At 46.7% G+C, this 25,398-nt stretch overlaps 1 protein-coding gene across 3 annotated transcripts in view; it reads left to right on the top strand.

The window, feature by feature from the left end:
* The first annotated feature begins 20,237 nt into the window (after positions 1 to 20,237).
* NRG2 (neuregulin 2) overlaps positions 20,238 to 25,398 on the top strand; it is a 126,476-nt gene continuing 121,315 nt past the window's right edge. For all 3 annotated transcript variants that reach the window (XM_083448687.1, XM_083448686.1, XM_083448688.1), the window contains exon 1: positions 20,238 to 20,696. In XM_083448687.1, coding sequence (XP_083304813.1) covers positions 20,240 to 20,696 — 457 coding nt within the window. In that variant the 5' untranslated portion in view covers positions 20,238 to 20,239. The remainder of the gene's footprint in view (positions 20,697 to 25,398) is intronic.

The raw sequence follows: 25,398 nt of genomic DNA on the forward strand, positions 1-25,398 counted from the left end.
GCTCCGCCCGCCCCCTCAGCAGCAACTCCGGCGCCCTTTTGCGCGCCTTGCTGGCGGGGAGGCAGGCCGCGCAGGGAGGAGGAGGAGGTCAGCTCTGGATCCCACGCAAGAGCTTCGCCTGGAGTGGAGGCTGCGCAGCTAGGGCTCCCCTCGAAGTTAGAGGCCGCCCCAGGCCTCCTGACAGCCCTCCCGGGAAAAGGGAGCTGTTCTGTGGCCAGGCCTGCCCCGGAATTTCCTCCTCCGGCGAGGTGGGAAGAGGCAGATTCAGGCCTTGGCAAACTTCTGTTACTTTGCTCCTGCCCAGACCATGCTGGCAGGACTAGCCCGCGACCCCTTCGCTTGCTTGCACTGGGGCGAGTGCGGCCTTTGCGCAGGATGGCACAGAAGTCAGAAGAGCATTATAAACGTATACTACATTATTCCAGCAAATTCAGTGGGATTGTGTGCCTGCAAGTGCGTCCTTTCAACTGGAGGAACCGCTCTGCGTTGTGACGAGCGTGGCTGGAGATCCCCCGCAAGCAGCTCCCGTTTTCCCTTTCTCAGCGGGGCTGGTTCTGCGGGCACCGTATTTCTGCATAACCGGCGAAAAACAGGCCTGCCTGCAACGGGACAGGGGGATGAGAGTCTCCCTTTTGAATAGAAGCGGACAGACTCCCCAGGGCCGCTCTCTGCCTTTCCAGGCCTTGCTTCCTAAGGCTTGAATGCTAGGCCTTCCCCGCGGAGCTGCAGATCTCGGGGTGCAAACTGCAGGCGCGGAAAGGACCAAGCAAAGAACCAGCCATAGCGGAGGACTCTGGATACCCGGGAGCTGCAAGGCGCGCATTTTACGCACCGGCTGCACGGATGGAGCGCGCGCGCGGGGAGGGAATGAGCTGCCCATTATGGGAGCCCTTGTCCCACATACAGTGGTACCTCGGGTTAAGTACTTAATTTGTTCCGGAGGTCTGTACTTAACCTGAAACTGTTCTTAACCTGAAGCACCACTTTAGCTAATGGGGCCTCCTGCTGCCGCTGCGCCGCCGGAGCACGATTTCTGTTCTGATCCTGAAGCAAAGTTCTTAACCCGAGGTACTATTTCTGGGTTAGCAGAGTCTGTAACCTGAAGCGTCTGTAACCCGAGATACCACTGTACTGCCCCTAGGGAGGCCGCCCCCTTCTTCTGCCACCCGCTTTGCGGATCCTTGGCTGCGCGAAGTTCGTTCCCTCGCACCGGATTCCCAGGTCAAGAGCCGACGTGGCTCCTGCCCAGGGCTTTCCCTTTCCTCGCCAGCCGCGGCTCGGGCGGCCGGGACGCTTCTTTTCCTTAGCCGAGGGACCAGGTGAGCAACGTGGGTTGCTCCCCTTCGGCTTTCGTTTGCTCCTGCAAGCAGGACTTGGGGCGCGAGAGGCGGAGCTTTGCAGCAGCCCAGCTGGGAAGCTGCTTTCTGGCCGGCGAGGGAGCTGTCCGGAGGGCTTAGTCCCGCGGGCTCAAAGCGGCGGCGACGGAGACACCTCAGCCTCCAGGGCGAGCTGGCTGCGCCTCCCCGCTAGCCGCGCGGCCCCCGCTTTCCTCGGCCACGTGTCAAAGCATCCTCAGGTGCAGCCCCGGCCCCGACCCCAAGCACCGAATCCAGAACGAAGCGTTGCTTTCCCTCGGGCAGAAAGGCTGAGGAGGGGGCGGGTGAGAGGCAGCCTTGGGCTCCACCCGGTTTTGCTCAAGCCAAATGGGAAGAAGCGGCGAAGAGCGCATCCACTCGCACCTGCAACCTTCCCTTGCTCAGCGAGCGAGTCCTCGGTCCTTTCACTTCGCATACGCGCAACGCGCAGGCTTTTCATTCAGCCCACATTTTTTTTTTCCTAACCCGACGGGTTATTAGCCGACCAGTTTGAGATGAGACCCGGTTCTCATGCCGCTGCCACCTACTTGAGAAGCATGGACTAAAAACATAAAAACCTTGCTGATAGAAGAAGATATGCCTGCGTGTTGCGGGAGGGAAATTACTGGAAGGAAATGTAGTCCAGGTTTGGAATCCGAAAGTCCCCCTTCATTGTAAGAGCAAAACATTAAGGAAAATTTTATGGCCAAAACAACAGCAATTCATTGTTGAATTTTAAACAAAGTAGGTGAGCCAAAATGAAATAATTAGGGTTTGTGTTTCACATCAAATATGTGACATCTAGAGCTATTTTAGTGTGTGTATATCTTTGTAGAAGATACAGCTAACATTCCATTTTAATTTCTAAGTAATGTTTTCTACCCATACAGTTCTATTTTAATAGCTTTGATTGTAACTTCTTTATTTTTCATAAAATAAATCCCAGGCTCTGAGAAATACAGTTGACAACTAAAAACAAAGTGAATGTAAAAATTATTGTCTACTCTTGGTGGGGGTATCATAGATTTCCAGATAAAAGTGTGTGTGTTTATTAAACTCATTAAAAATAATCCTTACATGTGTATAAATCATGCAGTTCTCTATACATTTAGTTTGCTAAAGCTGCTTAAAATAGATTTTCAAGGCTTTTAGCACATAACAGCAATTGTAAAACCTCCCCCTATACTTTTTTATTGAAGCTTTACTGAAATTCCAGTGTAGAAATATTCCATTATATGACTAAAGCTAACATACATCTGCTACTTATGAATATTCTATTATAATACACTTAAAAACTAGCAAGTCTATCAACTCCCACACTTGCTGTGGAAACAGGTGTTGAGATTTCACACTCATTTTAATCAAATTAGAAGCAGTTTATCTTTTGATTTTTGCTAAGTTAGCAAAACAATGAATTCAATGAGACTTCTGAGTAAGAATGACATAGTTAATTTATTAATCTAATTACAAAATTTAATGCTACACAACTAGATCTTTAAAAAGTAGGACGTAAAAAGTAAAGCACATACAAGCAGGGATTCAGATGTATTTATTTATCAAATAAGGTATATACATTTTTTAAAAAACGATTTTTAGTTGCCTCATTTAAAAGCATAATTATGGCATGCAAGTTGGCATTTAGTGTGATTTCAAAAATAATGAAGACAAAACATTATTTAAAACTTCCACAAGACTATGACTGCATATGACTCAACAAAAAAACAAAGTAAAGATTTGCTCACTTTTAAGTAAACAGGGGAAACGACCAGCATAATACTCTGCATGGAATAAAACAACAAATGTTAAGGAACATATTCATTTTTTTAAAGAGCTCACAGTTACTTTTCAAGCTTCAATAAAAATTAGATTTCTCAAAGGAACTTTTCCCCAGATCAACCAATCAGTGTGCAAATGAAGAAGAAAACAAGGAGAATAAAGGGGCTCAAAACACACTGACATCCAAAGGCTTAGGAAGTGATAAATTTAAAACAGAAGAAACAGCCAATCAAAATATTTTCATCACTACTAATAAAAAGTTAACAATTTTTGAAAATATTGTGTACATGTACATTGTCAGCTTTGTTGAAACAAAATACTTGAGAAAAACAGGAAATAAAAGGGTACAAATAATTTAAAAATTATTGGCTTTGAAGGTTGATTATAGTAAAGTTTTAGTTTGAGGAACATCTATTATCATTTATATACTATGCTTAAAATATGAAATTTTAAAGAAAAAGGTGTATTAATATTATCTGTAAAAACGATTTAAAAGTGATCTTTCACAACATGTGGAATAGTTATATAGTAAGAGTTTGAACCCCTTAGGCTACAATTTCTCAAGTATGTAAAAAGATTTTAGTCCCTTAGGCTACAATTTCTCAAGTGTGTAAAAAGATTTGAGTCCCCTGAGTTGGGACTACTGAATTTTGAATCCCTCAGTTTCACTAAAGTGCAAGATCACCAGCTTCTCTAAGATGTCTGACATCCTTACAGATCTTGTATATTTTTAAAGAAACAAATTAACCCACAAAAAACTTAAGTTTAAAACATAAAGACCCACAAATAAACCAGAGGAATGAAAAAAGTTTTCTAATCAATATTATAACAATAGCTTCAGGTACTGTAATTATATCTTATCTTACTATTTACTAATTATGGGCCACTATTCTTGCAACAAAGAGACTACAAAAATATTTTATATCAAGCAGAGGAAATAAAGGTTGGTTTTCTGCAACTATGTTTAAATTTGATCCATGTAGTGTGACACTAAGCAAATTTGCTGAAGTTTCAGGGTATTAATTGGAACTGATATGAATATGCATGCTTAGAATCACAGTGCTAGCAGAAGTGTATTTCTGCCCATCACTATTGCTTTTATCACACTCAGCCTGAAAAAGTTCATTTGATATTAATATAATCTTATAGATGTATTAATGAATGTACTACAGAAAACAATTGCAGATCTGCTAGGGAAAAAACCCTAGTGCACTTCAGCACTGTACTTTATTTTGATAACTTGTGTTTTAGTTCAGAAATGGTCAAGTTTGAATGTTTACAGCTTCAACCTATAGAATCTTTAAATAATTGGCAGCTAGCACAACTTTTCACAAAATAAATGAAAATATTAAATAGCAGGTGAAATCACACTGACGCGTTGAAGTATAGAATTTCCCATCCCCAGTACCTATGAAACTCTCCCCTTTCCCAACATTTAAGGCAACAGCTTTTATCCCTTTGCTGGGGGGTCTTGGGCTTAATAATGTGTTTTTTTATTTGTTCTACAAAACACATTTTAATGAGTATAGTCTTTCCTATGTAAGGCAACCATGGTCATAACCACGATTACACAGCCCTAGCCATCCGATCCCAGCTACCAGAGGGGAAGAAATGAATGAACTGTCAAGGCTAAGTACAGAGATTCTGGAGTGTTCTGTAACCTTTCTGAGGACCAGTAAAATGGAGCTTGTCAACCATCAGTGGTCCACAGACCTTACCCTGAAAATCTCTTAAGTAGGCTCTAGCTCCCCCCCCCCCCCTTTTACCTTAAACCTTAAAGAATCAAATATGTTTAATTCAGAAAAGTTGTAGAAAGCCCATGTTTCCCACAGCTGGAAAATTTCTTACATAAGGAACTAAAATTGATAAATTGGAAAGGGATGCAGCACCTCCAGGTAAGTCAGGGAGATGCTTCCTGCCTGAAGCGCTGGTGAGCTGCTGTCAATCAGCACAGACAATACGCAGTTAGATGGTCTGACTCAGTACAATAAAGTTGCTTTAAAACAGTGGAAATTATATTTAGAGTAGAATACAAATTAATGAACGTTTTGCTAAGAAGTCAAACACAGTCATTTTTCTCCAACACCGAAACTGCTACTTGTCACCTGCTTAATCTGTCATTTGATACATTGTCGCAAACTTTTAAGAGTTTTGCTTCTCAAAATTGGCATCATGGCATGTCCGGCTCCTCTCACCCTCCTAACCAACACGTGAAAAACTGCAGGTACGGGTATTAACAGGTTGCAAACGCTTTAGATATTTCCGCCAATATGATGCACCTTGCTGGCCCTAATAATAATTATAACCACACAAATCCGTAGGTTTTGCAATAAACCGCCGCCGCCGCCGCTATTCCGTCTTTTACAATCTCCCGCAGAAGCGCTGCCCTCCTTACCGACCGAGCCTGGGCATCTTTTACTTGGAAGTAAGGCCCGCGGCGGAGTTCAATGCCACTTACTCCCAAGTAAAGGCGCAGCTGATTCTCGCCACAGGTCCGCCTCCCTCCTCCCGGCAGCTGAAGTTCTGCTGCGAGACGGAGCATCGCCGGGCGCGATCCCGGAGGCAGCAGCAGGTGGACACCGGGAGCAACCAAGGCGGCGGCGGGGCTCCTGGGCTCGCTCTTCCGCAGCCGCCGCAGCCTCGACCCGCCGGGCACCTGCTCCGAGCGCGGCCGCAGCGCTTTCTCCGCCCGCGCGGCTGGCCGGACTGCTGCGGCTGCTACGGTGGCGGCGGCGGCGGCAGCGCGGAGAGCAGCGGCGCCTGTGCGCGCTCGGTGGGGCCCAGCGGAGCCGGGGCGGCCGCAGAGCAGGCCTCGCTGGGCAGCCTGGGCCCTGGGCTGGCTGGGGCTCCGCCTCCTGCCGCCGAGCCGCGAGTCGTGGCAGGCGAGCGGGCGGCGCCACCTCGCGCGGAACCCGCCGCCCCGTCCTTTCCCTCCGCCTCTTCCGCCAGCGGCCTCGGAGCAGCCCGGGAGGCCCGCTTGGGCCTGGCGGCGGGCAGGCGCGCCTCCTCAGGCCGGGATGCAGGGCCCGCCCGGGGAAGAAGGGAAGAGAGAGCGAGAGAGAATGGCTTCTTCGGGGTGCCCCCCCCCGCCCCCCGCCACGCCGAGTTTGGCTTTGTTTGCGTGACGCGCGAGTCCGACGAGGGAGGCGCTTCTCGGCTGCCGCCCCCTCTCCGCCCCCCCCCCCCCCCGCATTTGGGGTCGGGGGGCGCGCGGGGCGGGGGCAGCCGGGCAGCAATAGTGTCCATCGCCCCCCCCCCCCCGCCGGCATGTTCCGGCCTTTTGAAAAGCTGCTCAGCTTAGGGCATTCATCTCGCGTTTTAAAATGCTGCATTTCAAGAAGGCTTGTTCCTCCTCCTCCTCCTCCTCTTCCTCCTCCTCTTCCTCTTCCTCCTTTTCCTTCTCCCCGAATTTGTTTCTCCTGCTTTTCTTCATAGTCAAGTTGGTTATCCTTTCTCTATGCGTGCATTTTTAGATTGTAAGCCTGTGTGCAGGGACTTGTGTTAATTGCATGTAAGCGGCTTGGGGAGCTGGTTTTGACTGTAGAGCAGTCAAAATGCTCTGCATGATAGATAAATAAATGAGTCATGAGAATGTGGGACCCAAGGCCAGCCTCTCTCCACCGCACACACACTTTCAGCCCAGCAAGCAGTGAGAAACCATGCAGACATTTATAGGGCTTACCCTCTGTCCATGTGCTACCTATTCATGTCTGCATATGTGTGTGAGAGAGAGGTTCAAGTGGACATTGTCCTTCAGACTCGTGGAAGAGGCAAAGCCTATTGTTGTAAACCAACGGACAATAAATACTAAAAGATTCAGCAAGTAATAGAGCTTTTAAGCCATTCATCTTAAGGCACATTAATATTTACTAACAATGACATTAGACATTAGACTTTAACTGTCTAAGTTAAATATTATAAGAATTGGGATTTGGAAAACTGTTAAAAGGACATGCAATGAAATTCAACCAAGGGGAAGCGAGGAAGTCACCTAACAAAGTTAATAAGTGTAATTTTCAATAAGGCTATGATTTATGTTTGTTTGTCTTATGTGTTTGTTGGTTTATAATATTGTGAAAGCTAATAAAAAATTTTGGATTATTTTTTTTTACTAACAATAACTTATAAACCGAGGGTGGAGAATTTTTTTTTTCTCCTTTGGGGAAACAGCAACAAATAATAATTACTTTATTAAGTGTATTATAAGTTCTGAATTATAAATACATTAAGATACATATTGTAAAGCCTTGGAAGAAAGTGGCATCTCCTGAAGCTCTGGCTAGTCATAGTTTAAGAATTGGATCCACTATCTAACAGGGACAATTTTACTATATCCATGAAGAGGAAATCAGGCGAAGACACAAACATGCCTCATCGGGCAGGTCAAATATACAATCAAAGAGAAATTTCCCCATTTATAAATCTGCTTCACATTGCCTGCCCCCCATTCTCTCATTCCTCTATATACTCACACACTCTTTCAACTTAGCAGACTCTCTTAACTGCCTAAAGCATATTTCCTCAACTGCCTCAGAATACTGCTGTCAATCACTTAAAGTTCTCCACCAACGTTCTAGTAGTAGCACATTACATGCAATTTTGCCCTTGTTTTCAGTTTTCCTAAGCATGCCCAGATATAGTTCTCTTTCTTCCTGTGTGTTGAGAAAGGAGCAGTTAACATGTCCATATAGTGGTGCTACCTTTGGCACATTTTCGATTGACGATCTATATGGATGCATGGTCACAGCTGGAAAATGATCAAAATGTAGTTTGAGCACAAATATATGTATTCTAATACCTAAAAGTTTGGGGGAAGTCAGGACACAAGCTAAATGTTGTATTTGCTCTGTAATTGCCACAAATGTTGGGTAGGCCAGCAGATCCTTTCTCATGAGTTGCGTTCCATCCATCAAGCTAGGTAACATCTACCATATTATGCTCTTTAATTAACATGGAATAAATGTTATTGAGTCTGATTTTACCATCCCTGGCACACATTATTGTACATGTTAGGGTTCTTTCTCATGGTTGCTTAAGAACACAATAATTCCCTTGCTGGATACAACCAAATTGTCCACCCAGAGAGGTTCAGAGCATAAAGGCATTGCTCCTCATTTCCCTTGGACATTCCCTTGGTTCAGTATGTAAAGGAAACTGCTGGATAATATTACATGAAAATAGTTTTGGAAACCATCCATCCCCTAGTGACACCCATTGTATATTTCTCCATTTCAGCCAGTCCAGACCTTGCAGTATTGATGGTCACATGGTGGAGAACATCAGATAGACGTGTATCCCCAAATGTTCTGTTCTGTAACACACAACACATAATACAGACAATATCTGTCCTGTTTTGAAAAGCTATATGTTGCTTAAGAGCCAAAGGTCTGATTGAAGAGGTATGTTTTCACCTGAAGTGTAAAGATATCTAGTAAATGGACCATGTAAGCCTCCCACAAATGAGGAACCACCACAGAAATAGCTATAATAACACTCATCATGTGCTAATAAATAAGCAAAATACAGTCGTACCTTGGGTTAAGTACTTAATTCGTTCTGGAGGTCCGTTCTTAACCTGAAACTGTTCTTAACCTGAAGCACCACTTTAGCTAATGGGGCCTCCTGCTGCTTCCGCGCCGCTGGAGCACGATTTCTGTTCTCATCCTGAAGCAAAGTTCTTAACCTGAAGCACTATTTCTGGGTTAGCAGAGTCTGTAACCTGAAGCGTCTGTAACCTGAAGCATATGTAACCCGAGGTACCACTGTACCTCTCAGCATCTCCCACCTCTTGCATTACAAATCACTATCGGATATATTTGATTTGTATTATTAGCATGAAACAATGGAAAGAACCTGCTCTTCTCTATCCCTAGAGGATCTTGGCATGTAGTAATAGAATCAGAATCCTAGACATGGAAGGGACCACGAGGGTCATCTAGTCCAACCAGAACCTCAACACACAGCCTCCCATTCAGTCCAAAACCACACCATGCCCTGCTTAGCTTTGCAAATGTGCCAGCACTTTTGCTGCTGCACCACTAGGAGGACAGAAAGGAATTGGGTGTATATGAACACACATCTCCAAGCCTAAAAGGGAGAAATATCTATATTATTTGGGAAACTTTGATACATTCCTTCAATGATTATTTCCAAAGGTGTTGGGATACATTTATTGGAGGAGTCTGTTACTTTAAAAAAAAAGTTCCCTACACTTTCCTTCAAACACAATGGGGTAGTTCTAATTTCAGCATTAAATTTCAGAACTAAGCTGTTCTTAAACCAAGGTACCACTGTAGTTTTGTTCCTAAACACCACATGGCCCCAAGCCAGTTGCAGTGCTGAGTGCTTCTTTTCAGAATTCCAGCACCTCCATTCTTTCTTCTCTGTTCCTGGTGTTCCTCTGCTCTGCTTGGTATCCAGTGCCCACTGAAGGTGCTCCGTCCTTGTTTTTGGGGTTTAACCCTCCATTCCAGCCTCCGCCCCCTGCCCCCATTTTGTATTTCTTGGTATGTATGCGCATAAGCTTTAGTTTATGTGATCATTCTTTGGTTTCATTCCTAGGAACACTTAAGAAGTGGTTATTCTTACCCTTTATGGTTTTTCTCCTCCCCTCCCCCCTTCCACTCCCCTTCTCCCCTTGGTTTATTTCCTTATTCTTATTGTCACATATCTTGTATTTCTATGCTGTGAACCACCCTAAGATCTACAGATGAAGGACAGTAAACAAATTTAAACCAACCAACCTGCTGCCAGCATTTCTAAACATTCCATGCTATGGAGTTCTTATGGGGCCACCCCCTCCATTTTTATTTGGCAAAAATGTGAGAATCTGCAAACTTTGTGGCCTGCTAATGCCTCGCTCTTGTGGGTGAGTAGGTGGTGTGGCTTTGACCTAGGACAACTTGAATCAGAAGGCCGATAAAATGTTAGAATGAATCCCTGGTGTTTGTATGCTACCTGAAGATGCAATTGTGTGAGCTGAAACAAATAAATACTAGTGTCAATGACAGGAATCTTTGCTCTGACTCTTGCTTCTTGCGCAATTTAAAAAAGTAAAAGTTGAAGAAGTCCAACCAGTCTGCATTCAAGTCAGTGATGGAGCATGAGGCTTCTGCCAGGGCTGCTAAAAAAGCTCAACAGCTTTTGGGATGCCCTGGTTTTTCCTTGTTGAAATATGGCAACCCTACTTCTGCGTGCAACTGAGTGCATAATTTGGCCTAGAAGGAGATCTGAGGGGGCTATTTAAGCAGCTTTACCTTTGCTGCAACTTGAGAGGAATGGGGGATTTTTGACTGGATGCTGTGAGTGGCTGCTTTTTCCCAGTGCAACTCTCCAACCAGCAATAGAGGTATTACATTGAATACACAAGCTTTCAGTCCAAGCTACAATGTGTGGATAAAGGCAATGGATTTTATTATTAGGTTGAGTTTCAGCTCCACTCTCAACTTGCAGCCGGGGTCTAATTCTTCTGGATAATGCTACTCAGAACCCGATCTTCAGACTACAGTACAGGACTGCGATTAAGTCACTCTCCTCCAGCCACAGCGCCTTCCAACCTGCAACATGGAGAACGGACTGCACTTGCTTTGGAATTTTATTTGCAATGTTATCTTTAAATGTTTTTAAAAGAATAAAAACTAAGTTAGAAAGAGCAGGGACATTTGTTTTTGCTGCCACTTTTTTTTTTTTTGGCTATTTATTTATATATTGCGGGTGGCTACTTTAAAAACCTTGGCTTTCTCTATTGATTTCTATAGGCAGCTCTCACTTCTGCCCCTGGAGACATTAAAAATAGCTTCACAGTGTGAATAAGGAAATGACCTCTCCAGAGATGAGATGGTACTCTCATCCCTCTTTGAGAGGCATCTCCTGGGGCTTTGAAATTGCCCAGGGAGCCTCAGCAGAAAGGGAAGGTTCATCACTGCAGACCTGCTGAATGTGCCATTGCTAACGTGGAGAATGGGGCTAAACATAGTCTCAAGGCCCCTTTCTGCTCTACCCTGACTAAAACAAAGTTTTTTGAGTGGGGGTCGGGTGTTTGTGCCTGGAGGTACCTATCAGGGTGCTAGGCAGAGGGGTGATAGCCAATGTGCTCAAGCTCCCATGTGTGCTGAGGCCAAGCTAAGTGCTTTCTGTGTAGGCAGAGTGCCCTTTCCCCCATCGCAGGTTCCTTCCTGTGGGCTTTGAGTGTGGGCGACGTGAGACCCGAGAGCTACTATACCCACATCAGAACAAAATGCACTCTTCCCTTGCAGAAACTGGAAATATATTTAGAAATAAAACAGACTGTTTGTACTACCCTCTAGTGGTGACTCAAAGTCATTTGCACTATTAAAAATGCTACAACTCGAGTCTTTTTGCTTTTCCTGTTGCTGAAAAGCAATCTCCTGCCCCAGCTTCACTTTCTGTCAAGATTTCGTAATAGCTCTGTCTAGTTCCGCCTCCAGTTCCACCTCTATTTCCTTGCCTCCACTCACATGGAAAGGGCTTCCAGGGAGGGTGGCACAAGAAGGGCGCAACAGCTATGCACCCATGGGTGGAACCACAGGGGGGGGGCAGCTGCCCCCCCAAATCAATAAAAATCAATAAAAAATACATAGCAAACTGAGGTTCTCCACCCCCTAACAAAAGGCCTGCCCTCCCTAACAAAAATCCTGGCTATGCCCATGCATACATCCCTCAATCCCAGCTGGCGAGTCTGGGATCGAAGGGTGCACAGGTGCCACATCCCCACGCTGCCCCCCCCCAGCAGCCTTGCAAGGTTGGGGTCCAGGGAGGGTGGTGCAAGAAGGTAAAACAACCATGTGTTGTCAGTTGATCGCCTAGTCGGAGTGGAGCCTGGCCAGCCAACGTAGCACTTGGCAGGCTCAAAGCAGGCACCCCCATGCTAATGTGCCAGCCAGAGGCGTAGCTAGCGGGTGGGGGTCACTGGGCGCCACACCACAGTGCCCGGCACTTACCGTGGGGCCTGCAGCGTGCCTGAACCACATGTCTCTCCTGGGAGTGACGTGGTGGCTTGGGCGCCTCCAGGCTCTGCGCTGCCGGAAATGGCAGTGTGGGGCTTGTGTCTGCCCGCCGCTTCTCCCTCAGCGACCCTACAGTTGAGGGGGACACAGTGGTGAGGCTCTGTGCAGTGTGCCTTGCTTCATCACTACCGGGACTTGGGAGTTTCCCTGAGGTGGGGCCTGAGGCAGATCTCTGTCTGAGTAGTGGGATCAGCTTTCAGAACTTGGACAAAAAAAGCAGGAAAACATTGATCCATCATATGATTTCACAGCTCCCATGTGGGCAGTCTGTGACCTGGGGCCACAATATCATTCCATGCAGCCTCCTATCCTTCTGAAGAGGCCACATACTTCCATCCTACTCCGATTCCTTCCTACCTGTTTGTTTCCTCCTTTTCTCAAGGCGTCTTAAAGTGTCTATATCATTTCAGAACAATTGGAAGGTGCAGCATTTTTGTGAACAATTTATGTCACAATCATGTCACAATTGCACCATACCCTCCAACATCCTCCTGGTCAAAATTGGGATACTAATTTTTTTGGTCCTGAGCTCTCACAGGAGTCAGGTGACTCTCTCAAGCGTGCGAGAACAAAACACAAGAGTTTTTTGCTCTGGCACTCTGGCCTTGGCCAGCTGATATGTACCACAGCAGCAGACAAAATAGAGAGGACATGCTGGGATGACTTCTATAATTCTAGGATGTCCCACTTAAATCGAGATGGTTGAGAGGTATGTTTTATTGGTCATCAAAGCAGCTTCACCCCCAGCTGTTTGAGAAAAAATTAATATCCTTCTCTGTGTGTGTGTGACATTAAAGTTCCTTCATTTCCAGAACAGTAGCTGTATTGATCTACTTTATTTTTTAATACTCTCATCCGCGACTGGACCAAACGGTCAGGGGTAACTTTACTTTATCTAAGAGTAATCCCATCAAACCCAGCCAGTCTTACTTCTAGGTATACATGGATGGGGTTGGGAATGATTTGTTTATTTATTTCATAAAAGTGATACACCGCTTGATCATAAAAAACAAACAAACACAAAGCGGTTTACAAAAAGGAAAAAAATTACAAAAAGGAAAAAATTACTACCCTACTTAAAAACATAAAAAACTTAAAATACTGAAACAGATTAAAAATATCTCAACTTTCTAAGTATCTGGGTAGGCTTGTTCAAACAAGAATGCTTTAAAAAAGGTAAAGGTACCCCTGCCCGTACGGGCCAGTCTTGACAGACTCTAGGGTTGTGCGCCCATCTCACTCAAAGAGGCCGGGGGCCAGCGCTGTCCGGAGACACTTCCGGGTCACGTGGCCAGCGTGACATCGCTGCTCTGGCGAGCCAGAGCCGCACACAGAAACGCTGTTTACCTTCCCGCTAGTAAGCGGTCCCTATTTATCTACTTGCACCCGGGAGTGCTTTCGAACTGCTAGGTTGGCAGGCGCTGGGACCGAACAACGGGAGCGCACCCCGCCGTGGGGATTCGAACCGCCGACCTCTTGATCGGCAAGCCCTAGGCGCTGAGGCTTTAACCCACAGCGCCACCCGCGTCCCTAAGAATGCTTTAAGCAGGCACAAAAAGAGTACAGTGAGGGTGCCAGCTTGATCTCAATAGGCAGTGAGTTCCAAAGTGCAGGTGCTGCCACACCAAACTAGCAAGTTCTTACAAATGCAGAATGTGTGGCCAATTCTGCTGCTTGGAGCAGTTGTGTGGGCAGATGTGGGATAAGGCAATCTTGGTCCAAAGTTGTTAAGGGCTTCATATGCTAAGAGTAACACCTTGAACTTGGCCCAGTAGCAAGTCAGCAATGAGTGCAGATCTCTGAGCACAGGTGTTGTAGGCAGGCAAGCCCGCACTCCTGTCAGCAATGGCGCTGCAACATTCTGCACTAACCACAGCAAAGCTTTCCAAACTGTGTGTCGCGACACACTGGTGTGTCAGCCACAGTGTGCAGGTGTGTCATGTGAACGCTTCCCGCACTCCTTCCAGGGCTGGAAAAGGGTTAGTTTAACCTCTGGTTTGCTAGTAAAACTGAATTACTGTGTCGTGAAATGATGCATGGCTAAAAAGCGTGTCACCAGCATGAAAAGTTTGGAAAGCTCAGCTACATCCTCCAGATCAAGTGCAAAGGAAGTCCCACACAGAGAGCACTGCAGTAATCTAATCTTGAAGTAACAAGTGCATGAACTACTGTGGCCAGGCTCCGTCAGTCCAAGAATGATCATAGCTGTCGAACCAGTATGACTGCAGAGTGAAGCAGTCAAGGTGTCAGTGGGGGACTGTGAAAAGTTGTAACTATTTGCAGACACCCTCCCCCCAACATCCCTGCTAGACAGGTGTATTCAGCTCTGGCAGAAGAGAGGTGTGACCTCTCTCTTTAGGCATGATGGAGGGCAAGAGAAACTGGGCAGTCTTAAAGGGGCTAACACAGAGCAAAGCTGTGACACAAGCCCCACTTCAGTTATTTCACTGCAATATATTTTGAAACTCCTCCCTCCCTTCCTGAAAACAAACACAGCAGATATTTCAATTTGAAATGCAGAGTTGTGTCTGGAATGTGCTTGTTTCCTTCAAGTAGATGTCTTCAGCGCAGATGTCACACTGCTGTGTTCTGCACGTATTCTGCCTCTTGAAAATGGGTGGGGGTTCTGCAGAATTCCCACCCAGAAACACAGAACATGTCGTGAACGAGCCTATCAGAGATAGCCAGTGTGGTGCTTCCAGTTGGTGGGGATTCCCCCCCCCCCAAAAAAATATGAACAACAACCAAGAAAATAATGCTAATAATAAATATTTTTTAAAATCGCCAAGTGTGTGACATTGATAATTATAATGTGCACAACTTTATAATGCAACCAAATATAAACCCTTTTGATATCACATTACATTTTGCCTTGTTTTGTATGCCTCAGGTTTCCATTCCGGACTGGTGAATTTCTTGTGAACTTAGGGAAAACACTTCTTATAGATCATTAGACAGCCCAATTTCATATGTGTGCTTCCATGACTTTTCTCTTACTGACCCATTTGTTTTTATATACAATAAATTGATACCAATTAGCTGTTAACTTGTCTGTATGCTTTTCCCTCTTCAGGACCCAGCATTTTTGAGCAACTCTCATCCTTTTGCTCAGGGCAAAGAAAACTGAAATATGTGACCTTCAGCACTTTTTTTAAAGGCACGACTGTACTTTTATAGCCATGTCAAGAAATGTGAGTCTTGCCACACATGAAGTTATCTTAATGAGAAAATTTGCAAAGATAATTGTGCGCATTATAACACAGTGCTGCACCCTCATAGTTAATTATTAGATCAGGGTCTTTCTGTATGGTGGACGTGGATGTGTATTTTAATTAATTGAAAGGTTTTGAGTCATTGGAGGAGGGGTGTGTGGGTTCATTAATTTAGCTTATTTTTAGTTGCTATTTTGTTAATATTGTTTTACAGATTATAAATACATTATTGATCTGTTAATCATATAATATGACATGCTGTAAGTGTGATGTTCAGCTTATTTTTAGTTACTGGTTTGTTAATAGTGTTTTATTGATTGCAATTGTTTTACTGATGATTTATGCTATACTTGTGTGGTGTTCTATTATGTTAGGGGTTTTTTAAATTGTTTGCAAGCCGCTTTGGGATTCTGTTGGCACTTTTGCATGGCTGGAATGTGTCCTTGAGCAGCAATAGTGCATTTTATTGCCTGGATGGTGAGTTTTGTGTGTGTAGCAACCGCTGACCTTTGTGTGACTGGAGAGCAGCATAGAGAAACACAGTGACTTGAACGGAATCTGCAAGCTTGGCTACCCCCGATGCTTGCCAGCCTCTTGTCTGCTTCTGCCTACTGAGAATAAGGCAAAAATTGCTGGTGACTGGAGCAGCCGGAGCTGCGCAGACCAGCAGGGGAGCTGTCCAGCAAATCCAGAGCTGAGTTAGCAAGGCTATGCAAGCAGCTTACCTGTTGCAGAGCTGTCACAGTAGCAACTAGCAGAAGCTCAGGGCTGCGTAGCAGTCCCAGCTCTTTCCCCAATGCGGCACCTTCAAGCGAGGGAAGGGAAGCCTCAGGTTGCTAAAGGAACACTGCATTATTGGTGCTCGAGGAAAATCGGAAGTCTCAAATGAACAAGAACACTCTTGGTTTAAATTTAGGCAAGTTGGTTCATTTATTGCAAAAGGTATTATTAAACAGCAAGTAAATGAAAACTAATGCCATTTGAACACCTAACACATAATCTTAACGATAAAAGATAGGTCACCCACATTTATAAATATTTACAGAATTAGTTGTAGTTTTCAAATTTGTCCCCCCTGGGCCACACTTTCAGAATAAAAATTTGCTCATGCCGCACCACTCTTTTTATTGATAAGAAATACATTAGAAAACAAAAAAGAAACAACTAGCAGTGCCTGTTTTATAACACAGAACACAGCTGCTTTAGAATATGATCACGGGACATTCAGAAAGTATAAAACAATGTAACTACAAAAGAACATTAATCATTCCCAAAATATAAATGAGCCTCTTACATATTTACCTTTAGTATGTATACAGACTCAATGTGAGATGTGAGCTTGCTTTTGATGGGTAATCTTATTTATATTAGGTCTAATTTGAGACAAACAACACAAAGAAACCTTTCTCTTTTCTGATCTTTCATATTTGTTAGAGTTGAAGATCCCTGTTCACAATACGTCGTGGAACAATATGCTGTTGAAGAAAAGTGTGTATACTGTTTGTCCCCCCCCCCATGTAATATGTTGATACTATGTTTAAAAGTTTATTTGATTGTTTCTGCCAGTCTTGCCATCCTTTCGTGCTACACCCTTTGAGAACCACTGATCTAACAGGATTACAAAACTGTTGGGGAAAGTGTTTGGCTTATGGCCTGTTTATTGAGCATTTATCCTTATTTGTTTGTGGGGCTATCCAACACTTTCCATTGTATTTTCCTGTCACTTTCCTAAACTTTTTTTCTGATCTAACAGGATTTTCCACATAAACTTTTTTTTAAAAGCTCAGTCTTTTTTGAATGTGGCTTTGTTGTGCAAGATCTCAAAACTTCTCCAGAGAGTAGTTTAGGGACCAGAAGTTTATTTTGCTACCTGATCACACTTCTGCATAGACACTGGGGCTCTGCTGTGAAGCTGACATTACTAAGTGATAAGGGATTTCCCTTACAGAGCACTGTGGGGAAGGATTACACTATTCAGACACCTTTTTAACCCCTCAAATGAATTGGGATAATTTGAAAAAATGGATGGTAGCCAACTAAGTCATTCTCAGGGTAGGCCCACTGAAATCAGCGAACTCAAGTTAGTCAGGACTTCCTTAAGTTCACTGGCTTTATTGGGTCTGCTCTGACTTTGACTTAGTCGGAAACAACCCCCTACCTTTTAAACTAGATTGGATCTCCAGGAGGTTCACCACTTGGTTATCCTTGATATATTGGATGTTAAGTTTGCTTAGATGAGATGCTAGCAGTGCTGCCACTGCCAACCTTTTTATTTCTCTGTTCACATTCTGATCCCTGACTGTGGAGATCACTCAACCAATTGCCTTTTTTTGGACCTTGCTTTTTATTCTATGAAAAACAGGTTATCATGGTCAAACAATTGAAGGCTATTTCAATTTAAAGTTTCCAGAAGGGTGTGTATGTTAATCTCTTGCAGCAAGGTCATCAAAGAGTATGTGGTATCTTAAAGACTAACAAATATATTACCATGCCATAAACTTTTGTGGACTGCTGTCAGTTTCATCAGTTCACACCACCAGGCACCTGCAGCTCAAAATAACACTTCATACATCTGATGGATTGCACTCTGTTATAAATGTGTAATGTTTTAGGTTCTGCAAAACTCCATGAAGTACTATTAAACTACAACTTATGTACTTATGTCTTACTCATCCTTCACCATTACATAAGGTCCCTTACAGCAATAGAGAACAAAACCATAAAAATAGATTAAATGGTTGCATTTGTAAAACAAACAAAACTGTTCGAACAACAGCAAAAGAGATGGGTCCCACAAAACCAAATACTTTCAACATCAAAGGCCACGGTAAAGAGGGGTGCCTTCAGCATATGGAGAACCTTGTACCATGCAGGTGCTAGACACACCTTTGTGGGGAAGTGCTTCCCCAATTTAGGGGTTGCCACAGAGAAAGTCCTCTCCCTGATTTCCATTCCCCACATTTCTGAGTGTGGCAGAACTACCAAGAAAGCCCCATCTGGGTATCTTAACCCCTAAGAAGGTTGGTAGGGATGGAGACAATATTTCAGGTATTTGGGGCCTAAATCATTTTAGGGCTTCATATTTTCACATAAGAGCATCAAAACATATTCTAAAGCAATTAGCAAGTTACCTTTTCTTGGATCCCTCCTGTTGATAGGATGATCTCTCAGCATCTTTCTCTCTTTGAATCCCTCTCTGAGGTCTTCATTCAGCAAGCAGAGATGTATGTTTCTTTTACTGCTGGCAGTGCTTCTAATCTAAATTCAACCTAAGTGCCTGGAGACCCAACCAAACCAGCAGAACCCTGCATTCCATTCTCGGTGTGGCTTGGTATGTTGAGCGCTGGAATCGTTCTGAGACAAGGATGCCCCCATTTTGAGATATTCTAATAGTCAGAGGCTCTTGGGCAATGAATGGAGGCAGTGCCAGCTTTCTCAGAAGCCAGTAGCATGCCTTGGCCTGTGTCCCTTTTGGGTGCTTCCAGGCTGGTGCTTCCTGTGGGATCAGGGTTCCTCATGCACAAATCTTTCTTCCGTTTTTATTTTGCAGATTTAGAGGGGAGGGCATGCAGGCTGGCATTCTGATGCCAGCGATGTCATGTGGACTCCCACATGACATCGCTGGCATCAGAATGCCAGCCTGCATGCCCTCCCCTCTAAATCTGGGCTGGGTGGCCCAGGACATTTTGGCACCTGAGACAAATCACCAGGGAAGAAGGACTGAGCGAAGGTCTACATCAAAGGCCCTTGCAGGGGCACACACTCTGCGTCGGGCTCAGTGGAAGCAGCGCCCAGGAGGCAGCCCCCACCGTTTCCTCCCTAGGAGTGGGAGGAGGCCGGCAGCATCTCCAATCACGGAGAGTCTGCTGTGGAGAGAGCAGCGGTGGGTGGGGGGGGGGGCAGTCTCCAAGGAGCACATCACGGCTTCATGGTGGGCCTGGTCTGGGTTTACTCTTTCCAGGGGAACTCCCATAAACATTTTTTAAATAAATAAATAAATAAAAAAGACCTGTTGCCAACCTCCCTTCGCGACAGGTTCAAGGCTGGTCCTCGAACTCCCAAAGTATCCCCCGCTGGGTTGTCATTCTCTGCTCGATCAGCGACCGAAGCCCAAGAGCATCTTCGCTTGCCCGCAACAGATGCAGACACGCGGGATACTTTCTCGCGCGCTTGGAAGGAAAAGCCCCGCGCTGCGCATCTCGCCCCGCCAGCGGCTGCCTGCCGCCCCCTCCCGAGGCCTCCGCGGGGGCTGCCGAGCCGCGGAAGAGACGGCGAGGGCTGGCCCGGACCCCGGGGGGCTCCCGCGCCGCCGGAGCAGCCACGTCCGCCGAGCCCGGCGCGGCTCCGCGGCTCCGCCTGCCGGGCGGGCTTTTCTACCTGGCGGGGAGGTGGCCGTCGAGGGGGCGCCCGCGGAGGGAGGCGCGCGGGGGGCTGGCGGGGGCGGAGATGGGCTAGGCGCGCCCTCCGCCGCCTGGGTGCCCGGCTCTCGCTCCCCTGCCCCTACCTCGCCGCCCTCCTCCTCCTCCGGCGCCGTCCAGCGCGGGAGCCCCGAGGGCAGGGGCGGGATCCGCAGCCCCTCCGCCGCTCCTCGGCCGGTCCCCCCCCATCTTACGCCGCTTCCGGTTCTGGCGCTGGAGCCGCGGCGGCGGCGGCGGCGGCGTCCCCCCATGGCCTGGCCAGATGCGGCAGGTCTGCTGCTGCTGCCTCGCGGTGCGGCGCCTGGGCGGCGGCGGCGGCGACGGACGGCTCAGTGCGGCAGCAGCAGCGGCGGCGGGCGCAGGAGCTGCTGGGCGCGGCGCGGCGGCGGCGGCGGCGGGCGAGGAGGAGGAGGAGCGGCCTGGTGCGCGGGCGGCTCCGGGGCTGCCTCGGCATGCGGCGGGCTGCGACGGCGGCGCCCGGCTTGTGCGTGCTGCTCTTCGGCGTGTCGCTGGCCTGCTACTCGCCCAGCCTGCGCTCGGTGCAGGACCAGGCGTACTCGGCGGCCGTGGTGCTGGAGGGCAAGGTGCAGGCGCTCCCCGCCTCCGCCGCCCCGACGGGCAACGGCAGCCGGGCCGAGGAGGGCGCCGAGGGCCCCCCGCCGCCGCCGGGCATCCTGGTGAAGGTGCTGGACCTGTGGCCCCTCAACAGCGGCGGCCTGCAGCGCGAGCAGCTCATCCGCGTGGGCTCCGCGCCCGCGCCCTGCTCCAAAGTCAAGCGCAACCACCGCTACATCTTCTTCCTGGAGCCCACCGAGCAGCCGCTCGTCTTCAAGACCTCCTTCGCCCCGCTCGACACCAGCGGCAAGAACCTCAAGAAGGACGTGGGCCGCATCCTGTGCGCCGACTGCGGTGAGCCCTCGAGGGGGGCGTGTGGCCCAGGGCGGGGGCGGCAGGGGCCCGACGGCCCGGGAGGCTCCCTGCGCAAGGCCGGCTGTTCCGGCGCTCCTCTGCAGTGCTGCATTGGCGAGCGGGGCGCAGGCGGGGAGGGCGCCCGGGCGCCTGCCGGGGCCTGGGCATCCTGGGCGGGCGCCCCCGAACCCCGCTGCTGTCCTTGAGGGGGCGGGTCGGGGTGGAGAAGGAGGCCGGGGGCGCTGCTGCCCGCCTTGCCCCGGGCGCCCCTCTTGGCGCAGGCTGCGCTCCGTTGTGTAAGGCATCGCCAGCAGCAACTTTCTTATGTAAACAACGCCCCCCCTCTCTGCTCCCCCCCCCCATCCCTGGGTGTTAAATGGCTCCATTTGTTGCTTTGAGCCGCTTCTCATTTCTCCAGAGAAAACAACTGGCCGGGGGCAGCCCGTGGCCGCGTCTTTTGCGGGGAAATCCTTTGTGCCGTCTTTCTTTCTGGGCGGAAAAGGGCGCTTCTTGGGGTGCGCGCTTCTGCTGCAGATGCTCGTTTGCCGCTCTGGAGTTTGTGCGGCCCCGGGCTTTGCAGATTTTATGCTGCATTTCGCAGGAAAGTTTGGATTTTGTCAGGAGCCACGTTTCTTTTGCTTGTGAGGCTGGCAGGGCAGATGCTGGCTCCTCTCACTGAAGAGCGAAGAGGCCTCCCTGTTGGGTGCGGGCGATTAAGGGGATACAACTAAGGTGTTGTTGCCCCCCACCCCCTTAGGGCCAAGGAAGCGCCGGAGTTAGGGCCACAACAGATGCTTAGATCCAGCCTGATGGGTTTTTTAAGCAACCAGGCATTGTGGACTTCCAAATTCTTTAGATAGAACACCAGCACCGCTGGAGTGGGGCTTTAACCCCTTCCACTCCTTGCTTTTCCTTCTCTAACTCTGAAATGATGTCCTGTAGCTGATGCATTGCATGCCTGTGGCAGACAGAAACATTTTCTAATGCAGATGATTTATAAACTGCAGAACATTAGAACATTCTTCCCAAGTAAAAGCCCTCTGTGCTTTCCATAGCCTCCTTTTCATCCTAATCATTTTTTTGTGCTTCCCTTTAGGGGTTTTTCTTTTTTCAAGATAAAAAGTGTATATTTAAAATGATCATCTGGAAAATGAAACAGTGGTTCATAGTTGTATTTTTGTGTGGCCTGTTTTACTGTGTGGTTCCAGTAATGATTGTGGCGTGAGCTGACTGGCCGTAGCCTGGCAGATTTTTCTGGACTATCTAACCCCAGAAGCTCAAGGCAGTTGAAATAACAGAAGCTCCTAAGTGACGGATTGTACAACTTGGTTGCACACATGTTGACCTGGAAGCAAGGGACTGTAGCTTAAAAGGGAACTGACATATTCTAAAGCTATAAGTCTATGCATGCTTAGCTGAAACGGTAAGCTCTACTGAACAAAGTGCATCTTATTTCCACGTAAACATGCATTGGCTAGTTTGGATTGGATGGCCAATTTAGCTTCATTCTCTTTTAACCTAAGGACGCCGTGAGGAAATGAACAGGATTTTTAACCAAGTAATAGAGAATTTCTGGTTCTCCTTTTCAAACTTACCCAATATAGCTTTTGGTGGCTTAGGTGCCATTTATTTATATACAGTATTGTAACAAAATTTAGATACCCCTTGATTTAGTAGAACCTCAAAGTGACTTAGAAAGATAATAATAAAGCAAAACAGTATAATGAAAGACAGTTAAAGCATTCAAACATTAATTAAATTTATACTTGGATACAAGTGATGATAGGGTTGTTTTCACTCAGCTTTAGGACTGTCTTTCCTGGGTAGAGGCCTTCCTGCTCAGACGTTCACCGTATATGTCAGGTCAGGTGAAAATGGCTTCATGCCGGCCAGGCCTGGGGGTGTTCTCTGCCCCAGCTGCTCCCATTCTCTTCTCTTTCTGCCTTGGGTTTTCGGGAGGGGGACAAAGCAGTCTTGGGGGGTTTCTTTTGAGTTGGTTTTATTGATGTTTCATTGTGATCTTCCTTATGCAAATACTTTGCTTAGAAAGTGTATAATAGTTTGAAGGGCACAGTCAAATCAAAATTAATCAGTGTTGAGCATTATTCCATTAAAGTAACGGGCTGGACTGTTTATGATTCTTGCTGCTTCCTGATATTTAACTATGACTTTTCAGTACATATAAGTAATATTGTTCAAAGTGATTAACACCCACAGTCTCCATAATTTCTCTCCTCTGAATATCTTTGCTATTATGAAATTTCAACATACACTCTCATGAATAATACAGAATTCCCCGGGGACAATCTTTATAACATAAAGAATGTATGAGCAAGCTGTTCTAATTGACAGCACATGGGCATTCATTGGGTTAATTGGATCATTTATTCATTAAGAGCTTTGTAGCATGCCAGTCATACAGATGTATGTAATAAAAGTTCTCCTCACCCTTTTTCACATATATACTTCCAGAGTTAGTACTTTGCCGTACAAGAGAACTGATAATAGCAATTAAGATGGTTCTTCACTTAATAATGATTTTTAAAAGTTCCTTTGGAGTTTCAGTTGCCAGCAAGGAATGAAGGTGAATATCAATACTCTGAAGCTGATGAACTGTCCATTGGAGACAGAAGTCATATATGTGAAAGTTTCGGTTCTCAGATATAAGTTTTGGCTCTGGGTATCTGCTTGATTAATTTTGTTCTCTGTGACAGAGAAGGAATGTTGAAGTCCAACATTTCCCATCGGGATCTGTGGCAAGCTTTTATTACTGGAAATGGTTGAACTACAGCAGGTACCCTGAGAATAATCATCACTCCTCTTTTCCCATGCTTCTGATTAGCTGAAAGTTTGGCATATCCCTCTGCTCATTCACAAAATTACAGCAGATAAAATTAAGAAAGCCAGTGATTGATTAATTTAAGAGGACTAAAAATTGGGGGACGCACCACCAGCTAACACATTTTCCCCCTCTTATATTGGGAAAGGGCTCATCCTATGCATTTTTAAACTGAGAAATCACAAGTTAATTCTGTGAAAAGGGCTCAGTGTAAAAGGAAGTTTATTTCTGCACTTTAACAGTTTGAAGGAATGCCTTCTAGCTAAAACACTCTGTGGGGTTATCAGGAGCACTTTCTCAGCGCAGCCATGGTGCAGATTGCAACATCCCCTCCCTTTTATCTTGCACTTCATTATAAGGTGAATTGCTGTAACGGGCTTCTTCTCTACCCTTGAACCAGTGGAGTGATGTTCACAGATGCCTATAATTCTGTCCTGCACAGGACTGGACCTCCTCAGAAGTCATGGGATGTAGGATGCATTGCTCATTTGAACATTGTTCTGGATCCCACAATCTTCTTGTGCCAGGACGAAGACATGTTCTGCTATTATATTAAATGATGCCATTATAAAATAATTGGTGTAGTTGGATGTTTTGAATGCCCACAGCTCTGCTTATAGTGTTAACCTATTTTACTGTGCTGTCAACATTTATGGTCTCCTTTCTTGGCTGGGGCCTGAGGCTGCACAGGTAGCACTCAATGCAGGACCATGGCCAGCTCACCATGGAATGGGGTAGGGCCAGGCTGGCTGCAAGCAGAGCAGGACCATGGTCAGCTCAGTGTGGAGCTCAGAGTCAGGGCACTCAAGAGCTAGTGTTCCTCAAGCAATCATCTGGAGTCTGTGGAGAGCTTTCCTCAGTCTCTGCTCTCCAGATGTTTTCGGCCCATGGTCAGAGATGATGGGAGTGGTAGCTAAAACATGTGGAGAACACCTGGTTGGGAGAAGACTGTTTCAAGTAGTTTTGCTGTCAGATTGGTGTTTGAAGCCCCCCTTGCCCACACTGGGGCAATTGTTGGTGCTTAAAATAGCTGTTCCCTGTTCCTCAGGTGCTGCCTCTTACAGAGCTGGGCAGGTCACTGCCCCTGAAGGTATTGTGTGATAGGGAGCTGCCCCTGGGAAAGAGTTGGAGGAGAAAGGTACGGACTGCCTGCTATGGCTAGGCAGGTGAAGACATTGCTGGCTTCTGGGATTTTTTCTTTCCTGGGAGTTGCTAGGAGGCTTAGGGTCTTCCAGGGAACTTTCCAGGACTGGTTTCTGCACTCAGTCTTCCCCTCAGAACCTTCCTCTGTTCCAACTCCTGGGCCATAGCATCATGAACTCTGCTATGTGCAGCCTTTGTGTCCAAAGTGCTGAATAGTTCTCAAGCAAACTCACAAGAATCTTTATTGCCTGGGATTTTTCTTGTAAAATGTTACAAAGCAATGTTGAGCAGACCCCAGGGGAGCTCTTGTAATCCTAGAGAGAATTGGGGGCGGGTAGTATAGTTTTGATCCAGGGCTAAGTAACCTTTCATGGTCTGGCTTCATTTCAGGTCCTAGACTATAGTATGTTACATTCGGCCATTCTGCTTCTTGTCTGTCATGGTGATATGCAGAGGGAAGGCATGTGTATTTGAGGTACATAGAGGTGATGCTATGTGCTTCTGCATCTTGTGCGCCAGTGATTTTTGTGCTCCAGGTTTGACAAGAGCCCCACGGGAAGGCCTCAGAAGATCTTGACCCAGAAGCCGCTGTAGCCACTTCCCCTTACTGCTCAGACTGCAAGGATGCCAGTGGGTGGCATTGACACGTGCCACTTTGCCCCCATGATTGAGGGGGCCGTGCGATGTCAACACGCCATGTGCACACGCCCTGTGGCATGT

This window comes from Podarcis tiliguerta (genome assembly GCF_965153285.1).
Source record: "Podarcis tiliguerta genome assembly, chromosome: 7".
NCBI classification, from domain to species: Eukaryota; Metazoa; Chordata; class Lepidosauria; order Squamata; family Lacertidae; genus Podarcis; species Podarcis tiliguerta.